The 24,946-nt window shown below is 54.4% G+C and overlaps 1 protein-coding gene across 5 annotated transcripts in view; it reads right to left on the reverse strand.

The window, feature by feature from the left end:
* ZMIZ1 (zinc finger MIZ-type containing 1) overlaps positions 1–24,946 on the reverse strand; it is a 150,905-nt gene that overhangs the window by 81,205 nt on the left and 44,754 nt on the right. For all 5 annotated transcript variants that reach the window (XM_070364790.1, XM_070364788.1, XM_070364789.1 and 2 more), the window contains exons 3-4: positions 24,778–24,891; positions 16,869–16,974 (exon numbers count right to left, since the gene is read on the reverse strand). In XM_070364790.1, coding sequence (XP_070220891.1) covers positions 16,869–16,974; positions 24,778–24,891 — 220 coding nt within the window. The remainder of the gene's footprint in view (positions 1–16,868; positions 16,975–24,777; positions 24,892–24,946) is intronic.

The raw sequence follows: 24,946 nt of genomic DNA on the forward strand, positions 1-24,946 counted from the left end.
AGCAACCCACTCCAGTATTCTTGCCTGGGAAATCCCACAGACAGAGGAGCCTGGTGGGCTACAGTCCATGGGGTCACAAAAGAGTCAGACACGACTGACCAACTAAACAACAACAGCTGTTATCAGGCGGGTCGTGCCCCTGGCACCATGAGGGATGCTGGGGACATTGCCCCGTCTCTGTGCCAGTCTCCCCTCAGATAAAAATAGGCCAGGTGATTCGGGAAGGCCCTCTGCAGTCTGACAATCACATCCAACAGTATCAGTGGCAATTAAATCGATACTACTACAGATACTATTTATCCTTATTATACACCCACTGTCCTCCACAAGGGCACTGTCCTCCTGCTTCCCCCTTTCTCTCCAGGACACAGTATCCTCCTCCCCGACCCAGCCTTCTTCCTCCCACAGCTCATTTTTTGGGAGAGGGTACTCTCCACCCACCTGTCTTGCTGCGCTATGTATGGCAAATGGATACTGAGTCTTCACCACGCGCAAGGCACAGCTTCCGCCACATCATCTACTAATTCTCAACACCCCAGACACCACAGACAACTGGGAGGGAGGTATGGCTATCATCCCGTTTCCTGGTACTACTGCTAAGGCTCAGAGAGGTTATGTCAGGTACCCGAAGTCACACAGCTTGAAAGCAGGGAACAAGATGCAAACCCAGGGTGGCCTGCGTCCACGGCTAGACAAGCCACATGGGTGATTTCTACCCTTCAGAGGTCCTGTTGCCCCACTCCACCCCGTTCAGGTGCTCCTCACTGTCAGCCCTCCCCTGCGGACATAGCATGAGGTCTCTTTCTGTACTCAATGACGATGACATAGCACCATAGACTCCACAGACAGGCCCCTCCTCCTAGCAGCCATGAATCAATCTGTCCCCACTTGGTCCTGAATGATCTAAGTTCCAAGCCCCCATTGGCCACCTGAGAGCCAGCCCTCAGGCCCAGCTAGACTGGCCAGCGCTGGGTCTTAAATAGGAGATGCATGACAATGTTAAAGCCTCAGGAGATCTGTCATGGAATCGGAAGCCCTGGCAGTTGTGGGTATGTGTCTCACGCGGCCTCAGGTGGCCCCCCATGCCGTGGCTGCCCACTGGTGGTGCTGGGCTCTCTGATCCCCAAGTCATCCTGTATTTCCTGATGCCATCGCTCTTGACATCACCTCCTGCCCTGTGGACATGTGGATCTTCCAAGCTGAGGAAGCCCTTCTGTACCAGGAGGAGGCCTGGGACCTGAACTCAGACATCTAGCCTTGGCCAGACTGGGGCACCAGCAGCGCTTGGGAGGGAACAGACCCCATGGAAGGGGCCACCTCTCCGCTCTCTGTCCTCTCTCTCTAGAGGGGCGGTGCCCTTCTCCTCGGTTGTCTTTCCCCCTCACAGTTCTCTCTCTGTTTGGGGTGAGAGGAAAGAACCAGACGCAGAAGCCCTGTCCCAGGGGGTAGGCTAGTCTCTCCCCAGAGATGCTGAGGCGCGGCTCACAGTCACACACGGGGCGGGCGGCTCGCCACACTTGCCAGCACTCGGCTCCCCCATGGAGCTCGATGGCAAACAATTTCCCGCCGTCTGTGCCTGGGGAGGGCGAGCTCCCATTTTCTCTCTTCCTGGCCCCGTCTGCACAGACGTGGGCCCTTCACACGCACGCGGCCCCTTGCCTCCCGGCCTCCCGGCAGACGCTTAATTGGGCGGCAGTGATTCTAAACATCTGGGCGGCACATCTGAGAGTGGGCTCGGGACCACACGGAGCCTGGAGGAAATGGGAAAACATGCAATTATGTCACTTCCTCGGCTGAGGGTACTCAGGAGGGGGACAGCGCCAGACAGCAGCAGGCATTTATTTCTGGGGGTGCGTCCCAGGGCTGGGCAGTCTGGGGGTGGACTGGGCGGTGCCCCCAAGGACAGTGAACCTGAGGACGGAGCAAGAGGCTGCAGGTGACACCTCGGCAGAGCTGAACTGCAGCCAGCGGTAGCAATGGTGCATGGAGCTGTGGTCCCAAGGGGAAAGGAAAGACAAAGGAAATGAAGGCGAGAGGAAAGGAGAGGGGAGGACCTGCGGGGGAGAGAGAAGAAACGAGAGGGCAGGAAGGGGGAAGGAGAGAGGGAGGGGGCGTGAAGTGGGGGGCAACATGGGCAGAAGGAAAGAGAAAAAGAGAAGGAGCCAGAAGGACAGAGATGGAGGATTATTTTATTGTATTCATCACAGAGAGAGCGGTTGCATGCTTCCAGGCGATGGAGCTGCTCCTGACAGCCCACCAGGAGAGCGGGGGTCCCCCTTCACCGCCCCGAGAGGATGCATGGTGGATACAGGCCCAGTTCTGATCTCAGCTCGCCTACTCCCCAGCTCTGTGAATCTAGGCGTGGCCTTCACTCTTCTGAGCCTCAGTTTTCCCCATCTGTAAAAGGGGACAGAGCTCTCCCTCATGGGCTGTTGGAAAAGTCAAAGCTCTCACTTGTGTGAAGTGCTGGCAGAGCCCAGGGTGTCCCTGAACTGTTCCTGATTTTTCTAGCAGCTCTGGGTTGGGAGAGCTTGCTGCTGGAAGTGGCTGGCCCCAGGGGATTCTGCATACCACCCCTCCTCCCCTTCAGCTTCTCCCTTGGCTGAAGTGGGTCTGTTGACATTGTGTTTTTTCTTAAGCTGTCCGGGTCTGTGAGCTTCTCACGGATATAGACAATCTTGATCTTCCCTGGTGGCTCAGATGGTAAAGCGTCTGCCTACAATACAGGAGACCTGGGTTCAATCCCTGGGTTGGGAAGATCTCCTGGAGAAGGAAATGGCAACCCACTCCAGGATTCTTGCCTGGAAAATCCCATGGATGGAGGAACCTGGTTAGGCTACAGCCCATGGGGTCGCAGAGTCGGACACGACTGAGCGACTTCATTCACTCAAGGTTACCTGAGTGCCATTCATGAAGTCTGCATATAATAGTTGCCCATGCACGTCTGTGGAAGGGGTGAATTAGTTTATCCTTTGCACCCAAGTTTCTGCTGTTATTATAATTATGTGCCTGTTTCAAAGGCAGGCTCCAAATTTTTCCCCGCTAGTAATTCCTGTTTCCTGCCAGAGACAATAGTGGCTTTTCATCCCAAACAGGTGAGACTGGGTCTTTTGGAATTCCCTACAGGAGTCCAGCCCCAGGCAGCGTTTTCCACCTGGCCAGCCTCGACAAGCCAGAAAATGTGCGGAGGAATATAATGAAGCATCTGTTAATAGCTCCTCAAGGAAAGTCATTGGCTAGAGTTCCCAAGCTCTGGAGTCGGTTTCTCTGTGCACCAGGAATAGCAAGGGCAGGCAGTGACTGAGGCAGCGAGGATTCCTTCCAGCCACCTGCCTGGCCACCACCCTGTCCCCAGTGAGAGGAATTACCACCTTGCAGAGCTTCCACTGCAGAACACAAACACCTGGTTGCCTGGGCAGCACCTTGCCAGGACGACGTGATCCAGATGGTCCCTTGAGAGGCAGCTGGGTTGCCAAGGAAACAGAATTGCTGCCGCTCCAGCCAGGAGACCCGGATTCTAGATCTTTGGGACCCCAAGCTTAGAAAAGTGAAGTGATTTGCATAAACTCACGCAGCAAGTAGGTTTTAGAGACTGTACTGTAATGCAGGATGTAATAATCAAAATGGTTATGTACGAAGCCCTTCTGAGATGCCAGCTTGAGTTAAGTACTTTGTACTTATCGCTTTGTGAGAGACTGGGAGATACAGCTGGGGTCACATGTAGCACGGAAGTGATGGAGCTGAGCTGAGCCCAGGTCAGCTTGATGCTTAAACCTGAGCTTGGACCCCTGTCCCACACTGCCCTGCCTGTGGCTTCTAGATCTTTTTCTCTGCTTGTCCTGAGACCAGTGCTGTTCCAGCAGCTGGCTGGACCTGACTCAAGGGCCACTGAAAGTGTGGAGACCAGGCTGGGAACCTGCAGGCTAAGACTACAGTTTCCAGGGCCTGGTTCCTCCTAAGCCCTTGCTCTGCTGTGCACGTGACTTGGGTAGCTTATGAGGGGCAAGAGGATGGGGGTCTGTTGACCAGGGTCAGATTGCCCCGGGGACAGGCCGAGCATGACACTCACAATGAGCCTGATCCATGAGAGAGAAGGTACAGCAGCCATGGAGGAACAGAAGAAGGAGTGAGGCTTGGAGGTGGGGCAGGCTGGTCTACATCATCAACCTGATTCTCTTGCTTGTTTTCATCTTTTCTTTAGTCTCAACCGTCCAAATATCTATCTGGTGAGTGCCATCTATCCACTCATTCCTCACCTTGTTACACAAAAGGATTTGGGCAAGTGAATAAATTTCTTTGTCTATCAGTTTTCTGATCTGTAAAATGGGTTGGTTTGTCATGAGAATCAGTGCTGATGTTCATAAAATACCCAGCATAGAGCCTGGCATGAAACAAGAGCTCTATAAGTAGTAGTAGCGAAAATGTTAGTCCTTCAGTCATGTCTGACTCTTTGCGACTCCATGGACTGTAGCCTGTCAGGCTCCTCTGTCCATGGAATTCTCCAGGCAAGAATACTGGAGTGGGTAGACAGCCATTCCCTTGTCCAGGGTATCCTCCTGAGCCAGGGATCGAACCTAGGTCTCCCGTATTGCAGGTGGGTTTTTTACCATCTGAGCCACCAGGGAAACGGTATTTTATTTTTTAATTTGAATTTTATTTTTTTGTGGGGCCATGCCTCACAGCATATAGGATCTTAGTTCCCCGACCAGGGATCGAACCCTTATTCCCTGCAGTGGAAATGCCAGGTCCTAACCATTGGGCCATTATGGTCCTTTAAATGTCACTTTCTCTTGAAAGACTTTTGAGAAGGGTTGCTGGGAAACTTGGAGAGACAGAGGCCCTCAAACCTCCCAGGCCAAGGCACAGACAGGGTGCTGCTGGCCCTACCTAGGCCGCCTCAGCCAGCTCTCTACTCTCCACTCAGCAGGCTGTCTACCTCCCTGACTGGAGCCCAGCCTCCTCTTCTGGGGGAAAAGAAGATGCCGTCTTAACCCCATGTGATCCTCTGTTGTCTTGGAGACAGCTGTGGGCTTCTGGTCCTGGAGCCTCAGAAAGGGGCCATTTCCTGGACTGAGTTAATAGGATCCCATTCACCTACCTGGGTTTCCCGGTGGCTCAGTGATAAAGCATCTGCCTTCAGTGGAGGAGATACAGGTTCTACCCCTGGGTCAAGAAGATTCCCTGGAGAAGGATATGGCATCCTACTCCAAAGTGCTGGCCTGGGAAATCTCACGGACAGAGGAGCCTGGCGGGGTACAGGCTATAGGGTTGCAAAAGAGTCGGACATGACTTAGTGACTAAACAACACCCTCTATCTACCAACTTGGAGGTGGGTGCGGTTGGCATTGACTTTGGCCCTATCTAAGTAGATGTTTCATATTTTCCAGACCCGAAACTACAACACAGGGTCAGGCACAGGGTTTTAGGCTACTTCCAGCTATGTGAGGCATCCTAAGAAAGTCTGAATGCCAACGCATTGGAATAAGATTGCTAACATGTATACAGCATTTGGAACTTCCCCGATGGCTGAGCGGTAAAGAATCTACCTGCAATGCAGGAGATGTAGGTTCGATCCCTGGGTTGGGAAAGTCATCCTGGAGAAGGAAATGGCAACCCACTCCAGTATTCTTGCTTGAAAAATCCCATGGACAGGAGCCTGGCGAGCTACAGTCCATGGGGTCGCAGAGTCAGACATGACTGAGCATACTCAGTATATGCCAGGCCTCATTCTCAGCACTATACATGTACATATACTATACATGTACTCACTTAATACCTACGATGTAGGCATTATTAGTATCCCCTTTTATCGAATGAGGCAAGCTTGGCACAGAGAGCTTAAGTGACTTTTCCAAGGTCACACAGCTGGGGAGTGGAGGTCCGGGTGGTTTTCACAACCAGACATGCTATTGCAGAGTCCATGCTTTTAACGACTACTCCATTCATGAAATAGCTGAATAGTTTCTGGAGATAAAAACATTTGGAATTGGGGCCAACCAGGAAACCATGATAACAACACTTGACATGTACTGAATGTTTACTGAGTGCTAGGCTCTCTGCTCCTCACCAACCACGAGACCATGAGTATTGAATGAGCTCAAAGATATGAAGGTGTTTAACCCACCAACAAGGACAAATCATTGTCAAATACTTAATATTTCCACCTGCACTAGTTCAGGTGATCTTGACAAGCTCTCTTGAGTCATTACCCTGTCTTTCCCAGAATTTGATTTCAATCTGCACATAGAGGAAAGGGCAGCTGATGACTTCAGGACTAGGTATTCTTGTTTGAATTACAATTCAGACCTTGGTCAAATTGCTCAATCTTCCTAAACCCCAGTTTCCTCATCTATAAAATGGGGGCAGAGATGGGTCTGGGATCACTGAAGATGTTGCATTCAGTGCCTGGTACTGGGAAAACACTGAGAAGATATTTGCTATCATCATGATTGAAAGGGGCTATAAATCAGATTCTTTTCTTAAGCCAGCTGCCCTGCCCTGGGCTCTGTAAGTCTAAATAAGCAAGGCTGATGATACCTGCACTGCTGTTAATTCCTGTCCGTCTGTCTAACTCAGAAGGTATTTACAAGGCCGTGGCTTGCAATGCATGCCTTAAAAGTTCCATAACCACCTCGCCCACTTTCTGCCAAGTCCCTGCTCCATTTCATTCTCACACCCTTGAATCCCCTGAAATCCTTCCTCTGGGGGTGAGAAAGCTAAGCTCCATCTTAAAACCAAAGCTCTGGCTTCCTTAATCCTCTTACCTGGCTCTTTCCTCTGCAGAATTAATTGCTGCCCATGGCTTTATTAACTTCTAGGCCAGCCATGGCATCTTCAGGGCACCCTAGGGTGGGGTGGTGGAGACTGTTTTGGCAGGACCTCTGTCCCAGATGCACCTTTGGTCTGGGTGGTGGAAGGCTGGGTGGTGGCTGGAAGGTGGTGATACCTTGGTGCCTGAAGGGCTATAATCCTGTGGTCCTGCATCTCCCCAGAGACCATGTACCTCCTCGGGGACACCAGCAGAGAAGCAGAGATAGCCACAGCTCTGGCTCCACTTCTGCCTGCTCTGAGACCACCTCCCTACCCCTCAGAGCCTCAGACTCCTCCCCTTTAAATGGGAATAAGCCTGCCTTGGGCTTCTCTGGTGGCTCAGATGGTTAAGAATCTGTGCCTGCAATGCGGGAGACCTGGGTTCAAGCCCTGGGTCAGGGAGATCCCCTGGAGAAGGAAATGGCAACCCACTCCAGTATTCTTGCCTGGAGAATCCCATGGACAGAGGAGCCTGGCAGGCTATAGTCCATGGGGTCGCGAAGAGTTGGACGTGACTTAGCAATGAACACTTTCAGTTTTCACTTTCGAGCCTGTCTCGGGGACCTCATGGGGCTGGACAAGGAAGGCCGTGTAAAGGGCTGTGTCTGTGTGTAGGATAACTGTCATTTCTCACCCTCAGAAAGGGAGCATTGATTTCAAACCCCGAGAGCAGGGACTGTGTGGGGTGCATTTATATGTGTGTGTAGCCCCCGTGCTTGGCACGGAGTGGGCCTGGCACAGGACGGCTTATCGTTCCTTGCCCTGAACATTTCTGTTGAGTATTTTTTATTTTGAGAGGCATTCCCACGCCCTTGACCTCATCATTGTTCCTGTAGCCGTGAAGGTAGAGAAATGGTCTGGATGCATGAGACTGTGGAAGAAATGGATGCTGAAGGTGGGGGAGCATGGCCTGCCCAGGGGAGGTGGAGATGGAAGGTGGCCCCCAGACCCCCACGGCCTTGTTCAGGGGCTGTCTTCTTTGTCTGGAGCACCCTGAAGTGTGGACTGGGGAGGCAGCCCCCGAGATGGCTTAAGGTGGTCACGGGACCAGACGAGAAAACCACTGCTACATCAGCTCTCTTCCCATTTTGGGGATGTTGCTAGTTCAGGGAGGAGAGTATCAGTTTCCTGAATCCCAGGCTCCATTTTTAACTGGCAGAGAGCTGGCCCAGACTCTACCATGGGGCAGGCACCTGGAGCTATACCTGGATGCAGGGTCCACTCTCTACTGTCTTTACCTGGACAGTTAACATCTAAATATAGTCAGGGAGGCTGGTTTGCCAGATAAGATGGTAACAGAGAGAAGAAAGTTTTCTTTTCAAATTTCCCTCTTGAAGTCAAAATAAGTAAGCAACCACATGAAGCATACAATCAGAGTATGAGTGGGACTGGAATACGGCAGGGTGAGATGAGGATGAGACGCAGGTGATGGAAAGGGGGCCGTGACTTGTTGCTGGGGTTGTGGGTGCCTCACTGCGCACCCCCGGGTGACCATGGGCACTGTGGCTCTGCCGGGCATCTCCGCCAAGGCGTGTATTGGAGGGTACATCCACTCGCCCCGACCCCAAGGAGACCCCAGCCAATAACAGATGCCAGATGCTGGATAAAAACCTCCTCGTTCTGGCCTCTTAGGCTGACTGAGGGGTGCATTCTACTCCATCTCCAGGAGCTCCCCGCACCAGGTATGGCACTTCACATCACACTCTTTCAATCACATCATTCCCTTCCCCATCTCATTTCTCTGCTTCTCTACTGGTGTTTTCTGGGCTCTTCCAAATAAATCGCTTGCACTGGAAACGTCATGGTGGGGTCTGCACCTGGGGGAACCCAGACTCGGACACACATCATGTGACTGAGGCGCCTCCAGCAGCCTTTCCTTCCCCCATCGCGTCACAGACCCCCGTCCCCATCATGTGGTCCAATCCTGAGTGTGGAGTCCCGGCTGGGGTTCTGGACTGGAGCGGTGAGGATCCAGGTAAGACAAGTAGTCCCCTCTTGAGAGGGTTCTGTATGATCTGTTGGGGTCCCAGCCCCTAGGCAGCCCTGCTGTGAGCTGATGCCCTCATCCCCCGACCCTCTCTCCTCCGGACAGGCCTGGAAAGCAGATCTCCAGCAGCTGTATCCTAGCACACCCCGGCTCTGTGGGGAGCCAGCGATGAGCTAATCCTGAGAAGAGAGGGAGGCAGGAAGAGTAGCCTCCCCTACAAGTAGGGGCCTGCCCCTGGGGCCCTCAGGGAACCAGAGAAGGCCATGCTGGGGAAACTGCTGAGCCAGCCTAGAGACCAGGGTGCTCTCCCCTCCCCCAACCCCTGCAAACTCCAGCCAAACTCCAGAGAAACCCACAACCACCCTGGAGGCTTCTGCTAACAACAGAATCCATGCTCCCTGCAGAAAATATGGGAAACAAAGTTGACGATCTCCCCACATCCAGATAGATTCCTGATTTCTAAGTTGACATTTTGGTATATTCCCTTCTGTTTCCTGTTTCCTGTGCCTAACCAAATGTATATTTTGTTTCTGCACCTAGCTGAGGTCTTACTGAGCATGACATTTTGTTACCCTCTAAAAAAATTAATATTATGTCATAAGCATTTCCGTACGTACAATCATTCTTAAGGGACCTCACTTTTCAAGGCTGCAGAGTGGCCACTGAAATAGTTCCCGTTTCTCTCCGTGCCTTGAAGCTATTTCCAAATCTGCCCTCTCATTCTTCTGGGGCACTGCCCCCCTCCTCGTTCACTCTGGTCACCCCAGGGACCATCACACACCCCTCCCCCAATTCCTCAGCCTGGGAACGCTGCGTCCACAAACCCTCGGTCACATGGGCTCCTCCCGCGGCCCCCCCCCACACCCCCGCCGCCGTTCTTTTTCCCCAAGAGCAGAGTGAGGCCACTGGATCCCAGGCCTCAGCCCTCAGGGAGCCAGGGAACAGGAGGGAGCCCAGGGCCACCAGTCCAGGACGACCTATCCCACCTGCTCATTCAGGGTTACTCAGAAGGGGCACACCTCCCCTGGAGGTGTTACCCTCCCCTGGAGGGTTACTCAGAAGGGGGACACTGCTCCATCTGGAGGTCCTGCTTCCAGCCCTGGAATTCAGATAACTGCTCTGTCTCTTCCCTGTTAGAGCCTCAGTTTCCTCCTCTACAAAATGGGTGTGCTGATAAGAGGCCCCCGTGGCCTCTCCCACAGCAGTGACCCGATGGAAGATGACTGATAAACAGGTTCTGTCCTTTAAACAGAGCTGACTGCAAGTCGGTTCCCAGGGGCCGGGTGATGAAATCCAGAGCCCTTTCCTGAGCAGGACCTGACCTGGAGTGCAGAGGCGGCTGAGCAGGAGGAAGGAAGCCAAGTCCCTCCCCCACAGCCCAGCTCTGCTGAGCTCAGATGTGGGGGTGGGGGCTGGTGTCCAGGAGGAAGTCTGTCCCTGGCCTTGACGAGGTGCCCAGCCTGGCGGCCTGGCATTTCAAGGGCAAGGGCCCGCCTGCCCGCTGTCTCTGGGGGCAGCCAGCAAGCGTTCACAAATCCCCTGCAATTTGCACCCACCAATCCCTCCCGCTCGCTGGGCGGCTGCGAGCCGTTTTTCACGCAGAGCTGCGCACAGCTTTGTCTTAGACAGATCTGGCAGGGTGTCCCTGAATAGGACCATTTGTCCTCTCTGGTGCTGGTGACGGGAAGGCGGCTGCATGCTCTGGGGTGGGCAGAGGCAGAGGGGGTGCAGAGAGGCCAAGGGGGAGGCGTGAAGGTAGGATAGGAGCTGGGATGCCAAGAGAGGCCAGGACTGTGACCACCACTGCGGGGATCTGAGAATTCCACCCTCCCACCTCCACCCAATTCAGTCGGATGGGAGCAAGAAGGAATGTCTTTAACGACAGAGGAAAATGGTTTACGACCAGCTTTCTGCTCAAAGAGTCCTGGGTGGAAGTGGTGAAATGACCTGGCTGGCCTCTGAAGCCTGTGTCCCATCCCAGCTGTCCAGCGGGGGTGGGACACTTGCCATTGGCTGCCCCCAGGGCTGGGGTCTGTCTCTGAGCTGCAGAAATCCCCCTGGGACTGAGGGTTTCCAGGGAGGTCCAAGATTCTCCTGAGCCTCTCCTGAGTGGATCACAGGCTATAGATCGACAAGGGCAGGGCCGGGGCCCCATCGCATTCCTAATTCTTCCCCTCCCAGGCTGGCCAGGGGCCCAGGGCCGCCCTCAGCCCCCTCCCGCGGTCTGCTGGCCGCCTGGTCTAGGGGCTGTCAGCGCACTGGAGAAACCAGACCAGGCAGATGGTTGTCGACACAGAGCAAGTGATCCACTTTGCTTGGGTTACCACCCCTGGGCCCAGGGCTCAGGCTGCAGTGCTGGGATGTGAGGGTGTGTGTAGGACAGAGGTAAGAAACACACATGTCCACAGGGCCCAGCAGGCTTCCAAATTCAGGAACTGCTTGGGGTGTGAGACATGGAGGAAACTCAGCACCTTTTCCAGGGGTCAGCCTCCACCCAGTCCATGGCAGGCTGGGAGCCAAGGTTGCCATTCAAAGGAAGCCAGGCATTTGACTGGACAGTACAGTCTCGCAAAGAGTGAATGCTGGAAACTAATATGCATTTTTAAAAACCTCCAGTTAGATCTCAGCTGTCTGCAGGTCACATCCAGCCCACAGGCGGGTGACTGACAACTCCCTCCGCTTGTCCCTAAGAAGTCTGGCCTCCTCTTCCTGGGAGGTTTCGGGGGCTGCCTTCTCCAGCCCTGACCTCTCCCGAGTTCTCTGGTCCCTGCTCCAAATGCCTGTTGGTCGCCTCTCCCAGGATGCCCCCGGGATACCCTGGCACCCCCAGACCTGCTGCTCTCTTCACATCTTCCACTCTGCCAGCAACCTCATGCCTCTCACCTCTCACCTCTCAGGCAGGAGCCCAGGGAGGCAGGAGGGGTGTGAGGACAGGCAGTGGGCACCTGAGGCTTTTTTCTGGGCTCCACCCTGCCTTGCTGTGACCTGGGGCAGGTCCCCCTTTCTCTGGGCCTTGGGCTCCCCATCCTGTGGGTTCTGACATTCCCTATTCTATTATTTTAACACGCCACTGGGCTGCTCAAAGGGGTCAGCTCAGGGGACTGAGTCATTCAAGGACAATAGCAGAGGCACACGGAGGGCTCTTGGGGACCTTGGACATGGCGACTGCCTGGAGCCCGGTGCCCACATAGCCAGCAGACGTGGGCCTCTCGGAGCCAGGGAGGTTGACATTTCAGCACTGCCTGCCAAATTGCTGAGAGCTGGCATGCAGCAACCTGGGGAGCAGGGTGGGCCTGCTGTGGCCAAGGAGGGGGAACAAGGGGAGGTGCAAGGCAGGTGACTTTCTAGATTGAGGCAGGGGGGCCCTTGCCCCCCAAGGACCTTCCCAAGGAGGAGGACGCTGCCACGTGTGCGTGTGTGCGCGTGCTTCCGTGTGCGAGCACACAGGCTAAAGGCTGCACCAGAACAAAGAGCTGGGGGCTGGGTATCAGAGGGGCCCACGTGGAGACGCCTGACTTGGCGGTTTGCTGCAGTGTCTGCTCTGCGCTCACGCTCCATCTCTGTCTCTCTCTCTCTCTCACACACACACACAGACATGCACGCACCGCACAGCACTGCCCCCAGGCCTGAGCTCGTGTTCCAGAGCCCACACACCCAGCGCACCGCCATCTCTCCTGACAAAGCACCGCTCTGCTCCTTGCTGCATGAGCTCATCCCACCGGCCCTCTGGCCCCAGCCTGGCCTCCTGACAAGAGAGACAGACAGGGAGAGGGAGCTGGAGAGGGGTGGCGGAGGCACAGAGAGGGAGACGCACACACAGACACACACGTTCACCACCACACATGCACGCACACACACAGACACACACGTTCACCACCACACATGCACACACACACACAGACACACACGTTCACCACCACACATGCACACACACACACAGACACACACGTTCACCATCACACCTGCACGCGCACACACAGACACGTTCACCACCACCACCACACACACACACACGTGCACACACACACATATTACAACACAGGGAGAAAGTCAGAGGCAGTAGGGAATGGAAGGAAAGACAGGGACAGACACACGGCATTAGAGACCCTCAGAGAGAAAGGAGAGGGAGACACCGGGACTGAGTGAGGCAGAGCGGGAGCCAGGAAGATGGGCAGGCAGAGAGGCTGCAGGAGCTCCGGGGACAGAGCGTGTTCTAGAACTGCAGAGGCCTGGCTGGGAGACGCCCAGCTGTAGCCAATGTGTGCACTGCACACCCCGAGGACCTTCCCAGCTGTACCCAAAGTAGGGGCTAGACAGGTCATGCACCCACCCACAGAGCCCCAGACACAGAGAGCAGTGGGAAGCAGCTTCGCTGGTGCGGAAGGGGCCTTAGAGAGGTTGGGGACCACGCAGGGGACAGATGGCAGAGAAGGGCGGCCGGAAGCGACCTGCCGCGGCACCCACCGCACACCAGGGAAGCTCAGTTAGTCCCCTGGGCAGCCTGTGGGATGGGCATATAATCCCTCCTTGCAGATGAGGCCGCAGCTCTGGGAGGTGGGCAACGTGGTAAAGATGGGGGCCAGTGCTGGAGCCGCTTCTGAAATTTGGGGTCACTACCCTGTGCTCCACGGTCTCTACCCCTCTCCTGGTCTGGCTAGTCCCCCGCAGACCCTTTATCCCACCAAAGAAACTTTCAGCTGGCGCTTTCCCCATCAGACTGGCACCCTGCCTTCCCAGAAGATGGGCCAAGCAGAGGATGGCTGGGACCCTGAGAGCTATGAGGCCCATACTTCTCAAGGGGGTGTTGGCAGCCTGTGAAACGTGGTTAGTCATGGCTCTTGGTGCTGACCAGGCTTTGACTCTTGGTAAGTGAATTTATGTGACAGCTAAGGCACAGGTCCTGCTGGGCCTCGGCATTCTCAGCTATGGAATGGGTATACTGAGAACTCACCTTAGGGGCCCAGAGCCTGTCATGTGACTAGATAGACATATATATGGGAAAGGGCTTTATAGACTGTAAAGAGCTACCCACACCTTGGGGTTACAGATGGAAAAGGAACAGAACACTTATCTCAGGAGCAGAAGGGATGTTGGAAATACCATTGAGAGACAGGCAGGGCCATGTTAGAGAGACTTGAGGGAAGCGAAGGGCTATCCCAAATGGAGGAGCCTCTCAGATCCTGGTCCAGGGGGACAGAGGCCTCCTAAATTTACATCCCCAACCAGCTTCAGAGTCAGCTGCGATGCAGGGGGCACAGCTTTAGGCCTGAGTTAGGAGGCCACGACTTCAAGTCCCAGCCCTATAACTTACAAGCTGTGCAACAGCAGGCAAGTCACAAGACCTCTCTGAGCTCCAGAGTCCTCCTCTGTAAATGTAGACAATACCCAGTGTCTCATAGAGGTGGGCACTGAAGCAGAATAAGGGAAAGCCCCCAGAATGTCCTGGCAGGCTGATGAGACGCCCTTGAGGGCGGGGCAACACGGTGGCCGAGAGAGCAGCTGGGGTTCCTGGAGCAGCCCATCCGCCTGGTTTTCTTCCCAAACCCTGTCTCTGTTTTGATGCTGCACATCCCCTGGAGTCATCCCTTGGTCTCCACTCTACTCCACAGGAAGTGGAACCTTCCTGGCCCAGCCACCATCATCCGCACCCTGACACCCCAGCACTCTGCCATCTGGCTCCTTCCATCCACACCGGCCTCCCCTGTGCAATCTGTTCTTTGAAAAGCTGGAGCCATCTTTGCAAAATGAAAATGTAGCCATGTTCCCTTTAGTCTTAGGACAACCCTCAAGACGGGCCCTGTGTGTTTAACTGCCTCCGACTTCTGCCTCCGGGCTGTGGAACCACTGGCCTCCTTTCAGTTCTGCCAAAAAGCCACGCTGGCTTCTACTGCAGGGCCTTTGCATAAGCCTGGTTGCTCCCTTTGCCTGGGTAGCTTTTCCTCCTTTTCTTCACCTGCTCAACTCTGACTTGACCTTCAGGTCCCGGGAAGACTTCCCTACTTCCAAACTGTCTCAGAGCATCCCCGAGACTGTTCCTTCATGGCACGTATCATAGCTTGAATTTACACGCACGCACACACACACAGAGCTATGATTTTTCTGCATGTCTTTTTTTTTTTTTTTTAATTGAAGTTTTGGGCTTCCCTGGTAGCTCAGTTGGTAAAGAGGGGGTCAGAAAGATCCCCTTGAGAAGGGATAGGCTACCCACTTCAGTATTCTTGGGCTTCCCTGGTGGCTCAGACAGTAAAGAATACTCCTGCAATGCAGGAGACCCGGGTTCGATCCCTGGGTTGGGGAGATCCTCTGGAGGAGGGCATGACAACCCACTCCAGCATTCTTGCCTGGAGACTCCCCATGGACAGAGGAGCCTGGAGGGCTACAACCCATGGGGTCGCAAAGAGTAGGACATGACTGAGCGACTAAGCACAGCACAGAGCTGATTTACAATGAGGTGGTAGTTTCTAGTGTACAGCAAACAGCTGTGATTATCTGATCCCATGGTTTTCTCTCCCTCTAGACCAGGCATCAGGAAACCCTCCTGTCACCTACTTTTATAAATAAGGTTTTCTTGGAACTAGCCACACTTATTTGTTTACATATTGTCTACAGTTGCTTTTGTGCTCTGCCTGCAAGGCCTGAACTATTTACGATCTGGTCCTTTACAGAGAAAGTTTGCTGATCTCTGCTCTGGACAGTACGTTTCCCTAGCAGAGACCACATCTGTTTTACTCCTCGGCACAACCCAGCCCCAGTCAGGCACCTGCAAAGAGCCAGTGCTCAAGAGCAATACAGATGTATATGCTTCTGGGATAAGTAGCAATTTTTCCCGTCAAAATTGTATTGACTTAAGTTATTATTAAAATTGCAGATTTCAAGAGGAACAGACGTCACTTATGAGATTCCAAGACTGTTGTCTGGCAAACAGCTCAATACACGAGTGACATTCCCAACACAGGCTGGCGCGTCAGGGATCGCAGAGCAGCTACTGGCTAACGAGACCTTCACCACCTCTTGTAAGTGACCCGCCATCCACGTGCATGGGCCATCATAAACTTAACAGAGAAAAGCACAAACCCTTGTTCAAGTGATTGTGGGCTGTGCAGACCGATGAAAACCTATCATGAGAAGTCCTTTAAACATTTGCATTACGCTGTTTCTACAAATGCTCCAAAGAACTGATGGACGAATTCAGAGAAAACGTCTGTTTTATTGTTATACAGAGGAAATAACTGACTTTTGTTCTTTTTCAGTGAATTGTTCAGACTCGAGAAAGAGTGTTAACCACATATCGCGACACGGCTCGGCACTGACCCCAGCACGGTAGGGCTCGCTGTCACTCCTGCCCTCCCGAGGAGATAAACTGAGGCTCAGAGGTCACACACTGAGCAAGTGCCAAGGCTGGGTGGTCCAGGTCTGTTCGAATAAAAACTTACGCAGCATCCCCTGCTTTGAAGCAAGGTAATGAAGATGGAGGGGCAGGTAAAGCTGCATCCTTGGTGTGCTTAAAGCGCTTGCAGAGAGAACGCTGCCAGGCACCTGCTGTGGCCTCTGTTTACTAAGGGGTCAGAGGTCCAGCGTGATGATGGAGTTGTAATGGAGATTACGACACAGAACAAACTTTTAGGACCCTGAAAGTACTGATTCAACAAAAAAGTTTGAATGAATACAGCAAAGCCTCAGGGTCGAGGGTGCTGACTCTGGAGTATAGGCCTGGATTTAAATCTCAGCTCTGCCACTTCCTAGCTGTGTGACCTGGGAAATCTCTCCAGCTTCTCTGAGCCTCAGTTTCCTAGACTGTAAAATGGAGATGATCCTAGGACTAACACCAAAGGGTCACTGTGGTGATGGAATAAGATGATAAGCATCTCCCTTTAGCCCGTTGTAGAGGGGTGTGGTGTGCCCTGGACCCCTTGCTGGCCCTGAGATGAGGTGAGCTGCTGCTCCTTGGAGGCTCACACCACACCTGAACGAACCGAGGCACCAGCCGACAACGGTGGTGACAGCCCTGGGTTCGAGTCCACTGCCCAGCCTGCCTCCCGATGACACCGTGGAGCCCCCAGCCATCACCTACCGGCAGACTTCGGAGTGAACTTGTCTCGGTTCGCGGCACACACAGCCAGCAGTCGGTAGCCGAGGTCCAGGTCGAATCCTTGCTGAGCTGCCACCCGACTGACCACCTGCCAGCAAGATGGGGAAGAAGGGTGGGGTGAGTCACTGTGCATGCCAGGCCTTTGAACCCAGAGTGATGGATGCGCCCATTTCACAGGTGAGGCGGGAAGACTAAGGCAGGTCCTCAACATTAGGCAGAACTGGGACTCAAAGTGTCTTGTTCAGTCACTCAGCAAACACTGATAAGCACCTCTCCCATGTTAGGTCCTGGGATCCTGGGCTTTGCCCTCAAAGGTGGGCCTGAGCCCAAAGCCCAGGACCTGCTCTTTCAAGGGCCCAAATTTGGCCTCATTCTAGAGGTTGGCAGGCGAAGCTCTACCACCATGTTTAGCATGGCCCACGGCCAGGGTCTCTTCTCCCTTCAAACTCCATCACCCCAAATCTCCGACCCCCAGGAAGTCTCCTATGCCCACCACCTCTCCCCCATCCCTCACTAAGCCCCAGCACCAACCACCACAGGATACTCGCTACTCTCGATACTCCAAGAACAGTCCCCACCCAGCAGCAGCATCCTCTCCTGAGTCAGCCTACATCTGGAGAGAAGCACAGAAGTAGGACTCACCACCTCCCTGGAGCTCCAACTTGGAGCTGCCCAAATGGACTACTAAGAATACCCCAGAGTGCACGTCTGGTGATCGCCAGCTCCGTGCCAAGCGCCCTGCAGCGTCTCGGACCCTAGTCCCCAAACTGCAGGGCTGTCATGCTCAGCCTGGGGTCTGTCGCCAGCGCCAAGCACTGGCCCCCCGCCATGGGAGGCGCCTGTAAAAGCATGGGCTGTGCATTTGGACCGGAGGTCCCACCTGTCTCCCCATGAACCTCGGAAGCATGTGCTGGAATGGGGAGAGGCAAGGGGCTGGGAGGGCTGTCAGTCCCGGGGGGTCCATGCAGTGAGGGACAGGGTGCTTGGGATGGCTCACGAATGGCTCTGCAGGCTCACACCTGCCCACTCCCAGGTGTCCCACCAGCCAGATCAACTCCCTCCTGCCCGCCTTCCTCATTAACAGCAGCCGAATTAGGTTTCCTTATTAAGAAGGAAGGACCTTGGAAAATGGAGTCGTTTTAGGAAGCAGCTGGGGTGGCTATGGCTGACTGGGAAAGGAGGGCTCCCAGATGGGGGGCTCACTCTGCCGAGAAAGGGAAGGCTCCATCACTGAGCCCCTAGAGACCACCTGCTCCAGAGGCGTTTCGAGGCCCTCCGAGGGTCTAGGCTGCAGTGGAGTTTGGCCCAGCCCCTACAGCCATTAGAAGAGTGCCCCATTGTAGGCTTTAAGGGCTTCCCTGGTAGCTCAGCTGGTAAAGAATCCACCTACAATGAAGGAGATCCTGGTTCGATTCCTGGGTCAGGAAGTCCCCTGGAGAAGGGATAGGCTACCCACTCCAGTATTCTCGGGCTTCCCTGGTGGCTCAGATGGTTAAGAATCTGCCTATAATATGGGAGATCTGGGTTTGATTCCTGTGTTAGGAAGGTCCCCTGGAGAAGGGGATGGCTACTCACTCCAGTATTCTTGCCTGGAGAATTCCATGGACAGAGAAGCCTGGTGGGCTACAGTCCATGGGGTCACAAAGAGTCGGACACGACTGAGCAACTTTCACTTCATTTCATAGGCTTTCTATTTTAGGGGTTTATTGCAAGAACTCTAGAGCTACAGAGTGTGGGAAAACCAGTTGTCTTGGCCAACCCTCTCATTTAAAAACTATGGACACTTGAGGCCCAGAGAGAGAGCGTCCATGGTGTACCAGGAAGGAGCCAGTGGATCCCTCCTTCCAGGACCAGCATGATCTCCTGACCCTGCCTCCCCGCCTCCATCTCCAGGGAGCTCTCTGTGCAGGGAGGAAAAAGGACTTTCTCAGGTTCGAATGTTTGCTCAGCTTCTCTGCTGCACACAGAAGCCCCTGGCGCAGGAATCTTCTGTCTCCCCAGGCCTCTTTCCCACGGGATCTATCTGTCCCTGCACTGCGGCTCTTACGCAACTCCCACCCGGCTCCCCACCCCCATCTGCCACACGCACCACGTTCCGGAGTCCCCGAGCCGCCTCAGGGCCAGTTATTCCTTACTGTTAGTCTCACGGTCCAGGCAGAAAAAATAGGGCCCTAATCCTTTTTTTTTGTAAATATATATATGCTGCTAAGTCGCTTCAGTTATATCCGACTCTGTGTGACCCCATAGACAGCAGCCCACCAGGCTCCCCGGCCCCTGGGATTCTCCAGGCAAGAACACTGGAGTGGGTTGCCATTTCCTTCTCCAATGCATGAAAGTGAAAAGTGAAAGTGAAGTCGATCAGTCGTGCCGGACTCTAGCGACCCCACGGACTGCAGCCTACCAGGCTCCTCCATCCACAGGATTTTCCAGGCAAGAGTACTGGAGTGGAGTGCCATTGCCTTCTCCGAAATACATATATATATACATATATATGTATTTTTGATATGGACCATCCTGTAACCCCTGAACTGGAAGGTGAAGTCTTTTTTTTAAATAAAATAATCAATTAATAAATTAAATCTTTGTTGTGCTGGGTCTTCGATGCTACACGGGCTTTCTCTAGTTGTGGTGGGAGTGGGGGCTCCCCTCTGGTTCTGGTGCGCGGCTTCTCATTGCGGGCTTTCTCTTATTGCGGAGCACTGGCTCTAGGCTCACGGGGTTCAATAATTGCAGCACGGGGGTCCAGTAGTTGTGGCGGCCTGGCTTAGTTGCCCCCTGGCATGTGGGATCCTTCTGGACCAGGGATCGAACCTGTGTCCTCTGCAATTGGCAGACAGATTCTTAACCACTGGACCACAGGGAAGTCCCTGGAAGGTGAAGTCATTACCACTGGACTGCCAGGGAAGGCCCCAAGACCGCTAATTCCCTCTGGACTGTTGAGCATTCCAGTTCTGGAGACAGACACTGTAGAGTAGGGAGAAGGGTCACTGCAGCTCGATGTTGACTACAGAGCCCTCACTGGTGGGCCAGCCTTGGGGTGGGTGCGAGTGAGCCCGGGCAGTTTTTGGACTAGGGCATCAGAAGGCTGCTGCTTGTGGGCTATGCTGACACGCTGGTGCAATGAGAACGCTGGCTTCCATGAACGAAGGCTAAGTAAATGCTTTGTAAGCAGTGAGGTGCCAAATTGTCACAATAGTTCCATGGGGTGGTATGACCGTCTGTTTTACAGGTGAGGAGTCTGAGAGTGAGAGAGCTTAGATGCTATGCCAGGCAGTCAGGCTGCAAAGCCTGGGCTCTTTGCATGAGAGGACTTCTTTTTCAACCCACAAAGGGTTAAGGCCAGAACTCCCCATCTGCATGGAGAACCCTCAGGCTCTGGGTTGAGGGCAGAAAGGCAAAGGTCCCTCTGTTTGGCCAATACTGGCTGAACCTGTTGCTCTGGTTCCAAAAAAAGAAAGAAACTAGCTAGATTGAGCAAGAGGGGCCTGGTATTGGTTCTAAGGGCTCTCCTGCAGGCCTGGAAGGGCCTGTCACTAAGTTCCCCAAGCCCAGTATTCAGAAGGGTTATTGGCTCCAACAATTTCCTTTTATCAAGACATAGAGAGGGCAGGGCCTGGCTGAAGGTCACTCAGCGCAAGTGTGGCAGAGCAGGCTAAGCTGGACCCTGCGATCCTAGACTACTTCGTGTAGCCCATCTTCCCCTGGCCCAGCCTAAGGACCCCCTGCAAAGTCCCGTGAGGAAGGTCTGATTGTCAGTGGTAGGGAGAGTGGGCTCAGCTGAGTAGGCTCCTGTCGTGTTTCAGGGATGCCTGCTCCCACCCCACGGGTGTGAAGACCCCTCCGTGAAGAGCCTGCGGTGAGCGGCCGCAGCACCGCTGCCCTCTGCTGGCTGCCTCGGTCCGGTCAGCTTGGCCCAGCCTACAAGGTGCTTCTAAGGCTGACTGGTGTGACCTGGCTGTCTGAGACCCAGACCCTGGCGTGCTACAGGTCAGGGAGTCCAGTCCCTCAGGCCACAGAGCAGGAAAACTGGAGCCCAGAGGCTAGAGAACAGGCATGTTCAAGGTCATATGGCAGTTGCGTTAGTCCCATAAAGGCAGTGCGTTGCCTTTGAAGGCAGCAAGTCTCCTGGCTATAAAACAGGACAGATTGTCTAGGAGATGCTAAAGAAGGGGTTCCTGCTCCCAGCTGGTGGCTGGATTCTGTCATCCTATGAGGCAGTCACGGGAACCGGCCTGTGCTCCAATCCTGCTCCATCCTATACTGAGCAACCAAAGGCATGTGACTTAACCTCTCTGGGCCTCAGTTTCCTCATCTGTGGAATGGGTACACAATCTCCTCTTTGCAAGGATGACAGCCAGGACCAGGCACACGGCTCAGTGAATGCTGTCTGTGAACGTTCACCCGCGACTTCGGCAGTGAACGCTTTGAGGCTGTGGGGACTCCCTCCTTGGAGGGGTGGCAAGGGCCCTGCTGCTGTGCTCACTGGTTTTTGGTTTCTCTTTTCCGTCTCCTCTTATACCTGTCTCCCTTCTCCTGTGTCCTCGCTGCCTCAGCCTTCTGTCTGTTCCTCGAGCAGATCAAGCATGTTCCCCCTCAGGGGAGGAAGGAGGAGCAGGTCCAGAGAGGCCTGACTTTGAGGGGGACCCTCAGAGAGGACAGTCAGCCCTGATGCTAAGGGGAGGGCCCGGGAAGGAGCTGGTCCAGAAGAGGAAGTGGTACCTGGACTGACGTCCCTTGGGAGAGGTTGCAGGTCTTCATCCTGGGGTCAGAGGGCATGAAAGGGAGGGTGGGTAGGGGACTGCCAGCAGCCCAAGGTTCTTCAACCCAGGGCCGGGCCCTGGTATGGCAAAAATGTGTCCACTTATTTCCTGAGGCTAAGTGGTTTTTAATTTATATCCTCCATGTAAGTGGAATCCAGAGGAAGTTGTTTCCAGAGGTCACCGAAAGGGTGAGGGCAACCTGGAGGGCTCAGGTAGCCCTCGGGATGGGAAGGGGTGCGAGTGTGTCTGTGTGTTGGGGGGAACCCTGACTAGACCCCGTGGGATCACTCACCTGTCCCATCCCATCCCTTTCCCGGGGCACAGCTGGGTTGAGGACGCCCAGGGGATAGGAGGGCTGGTGGCAGGCCCCAGGGCTCTTGCGGGGGCAGCGGTCCCACCTGGGACTGTAGCAAGCTGCTGCTCCCCCCGACTCCGTTGCCTTGTTTGTAAAACAGGGTGATAAACCCTTCCCTGCCCCCTTGCAGGGTCCTCACAAGGCTGCAAGGAGACAGTAACAGGGAGACACGTGGGCACCGAGGGTGTCTTCTATAAACCACTCCCCGTGCCCCCTGCCAGCCTTTCCTGCTGCAGGTTTTATAGGGCCCTAAGCAACAATCACACTCAGGTCTCCACAGCTGTGGCCAGTGGCCTGAGTCCCCTTTCTGGCTAAGTGGCAGGTTGGGAATGGGGTGGGGTTCAGAGCTGGCCATTCAACCAAGTGAGTGGCTTAAGCTGGGGGCACAGCCGGCACTGGGCTTTTGTCTAAACAGTTTCCTGTGCCTGGGAAGCCATGGCCTCATCCCCCTTCAATCAGATCCTACAGTTTCCCCTGGGCTTCCTCCTCCACGAAGACCTCCATAATCCCTCCATCCTACCCTCCAGGGATGCTCCCCTTCAGAGCTCTTGTCCTCAGATAAATTATATCCCATCACTCACCTGCTGAAGACCCTGCAAGGGCTCCCCACTGCCCTTCCAATCACATCCAAACTCTTCTCGGTCTGCAGCCTCGGGGTCAGCTGGTTTCTGCCCCCCTCTTTGACCTCCTCTTGTACCCCTCGCCCACGCCTGTGATCCTGTCACCTGAGACCGGCATCAAGCCTCAGGGCCTTCGCACTCCCATTGCCTCTGCTTGGACAACCCTTCCCGCTCATCTTCCCTGGCAGACTCCTTTTTGCTCTTCAGGTCGCATCTCCTCCAGACACTTTCTGATCACCATCCTGCTCCCTCTTACAGGGTGCTGGGAAACATCCTTAACTTACTCCTTCATGGGCCTTAGTGTCAGCCTCTCAGACAGAAAGCTAAGCTGCTTGCGAGAGGACCACACTGCTCACTGCCCGCCCCTCCAGGGCTGAGTGTGGACTTGGTGAATATTTGCTGAATGAATAGATAAATGTCAGGGCCATGGTGGGGCCAGTTACTGGTCATCTCATGCCCACCTGTCCAGCCGCCTGACCGAGGCCATCACTGGCTTCAGCCTTAGGTCCCTGCAATCTCACAAGGTCAAGCTCGGGACAGGGAGCATGGCAGCGCTACCCCCTCCCTTCCTCACGACTACCAGCGGCGGGACAGGAGTAACATCTGGCCCTGCCCTTGGGGCTTAGCCTGAGCCAGGATCCCCACAAAGAGGATTAAGGGAGCTGGGTGAGGGAGGGGCAGCCCAGGGGCTGGAGGATGAGGAGGGCTGGGAAGTGCAGGCGGTCGCCTGGTTTGGCCCAGTGGCCCCGAGGGAGCCAGATGGTGTCAGCTTCGGACAAATGGAGAAACCTTGGGAAGGTCTGGGTTGCATCCCTGCCTGGCATCCCTAAAGGCCAGGAATAGAGGTGGACGGGTCCCGACCTGAATCCCAGGTCCACTTCTAACTGGCTGTGTGAACCTGGGAAGGTAGTCCCCACTTCTCAGCTTCCTTCTCTATACAGGAAGGATGAGGGCAGGACCAGTGTGCTCTGAGGAGTCAATGAGAAGGCACATCCTGGGGGCCACGCTCAGTGTCGGGCATGGAGGAGGTGCTCTGCAGGGATGGCCTGTCACCTCTCTCCTATCTGGAGGTCTTTTCAGAAAACATGGTGGCCTTGGGTTGTACCCACTGTTGCTGCCTGATGAGGAGTACATTTCGGCCCCTCCTCCCCAAGTGCTGGGGTAGCGGGCTCCCTGGAAATCTGTTTACCCACATTCCCTTCAAAGCTGACTCTGGATGGTCTGAGCAGCTGTCCCCACTGGCCGCAGAGGTGCCCTCACATTTATGGATACAGGCCACGTGGCTGGGGACAGTCATAAGCTTTGAGCTCCTTCCACGTGGCTGTCAGCCAGTGGGCTCCTAAGTTTGGCAAATCAAACCGCTAGCCCTGGGCCTGGCCTCTGCCCAGCTTGGATCCTAGACCCTTACCAGGATGAGTTAATTTCAGTTTCCTGGATTCTGCCGTACATCCGGGCACTGGCGTGCTCTGCTCCACGTGCTCAGGACATTCTTGCTATCCTCAGGTGCTGGTGTAGGTTATCAGACTCCTACAGACGGATCAGGGGCGCCTTTCCTGTTTTCTGCAACCTGCCCCACCACCAAGATGGGTACCACTTCCCTTCTCCGTGTTCCCTCCACCTTCTCATGATCTCCTCAGCTGTCTCTTCCCACAGCTATCTCCCCATTGAAGAGGGAATCTTTCCCATCTTCAATTTCCCAGGACTTAGCAGAGGGGATTGTGCATGATAACTGAGCGATCAATCAGTGTTTATTTGCATAGATGGATAGATGTAATAGAAGCTCGATAAATGCTTATATGAATGAATAGATGAATGGATGGCTGTAAAAAGAGCTCAACAGATGTTTACTGAAGTGAATGAATGAATGGATAAAAAGAGGGCTGAAAACCTTCAAGAGTCTCTCTGCTTTACTTATGATGGAACATTTACTCTCAAAAGTTTAGAACTCTTCAAAGTAGGATCATGTCTTTCTCATCAAGGGTAAATAATGCACGTAACCCCGAGAAATGTGTCTCCCCATCAGACTAGATTCCCTGCAGGTGTAAGCCTATCAGGGGTCCATGCAGACGGGTCCTCCCCTCCGGCCGCAGCCCAGCACGTGAGTCCCCAGCCATCCTCCCTGGGTGAGGGCACAGGCTGGGAGGAGGCAGACTCACCGTCAAACAGCCCATCAGGCTCTGCTCAAAGGGCCGCTGGAAGGCTCGCGGGTCTCCACACCAGTCCAGCAACTCCGTGGCGGCATTGTGGAAGTTGGCGGGGTTCTGTAAGTGCTGTGGGAGAGGGAGAGGAGGCAGCGTGAGGCTCCAGAAGTGAGGCCAGTGCAGT

The sequence above is a fragment of the Bos mutus genome, chromosome 28 (assembly GCF_027580195.1).
Source record: "Bos mutus isolate GX-2022 chromosome 28, NWIPB_WYAK_1.1, whole genome shotgun sequence".
In the NCBI taxonomy this organism is placed as follows: domain Eukaryota; kingdom Metazoa; phylum Chordata; class Mammalia; order Artiodactyla; family Bovidae; genus Bos; species Bos mutus.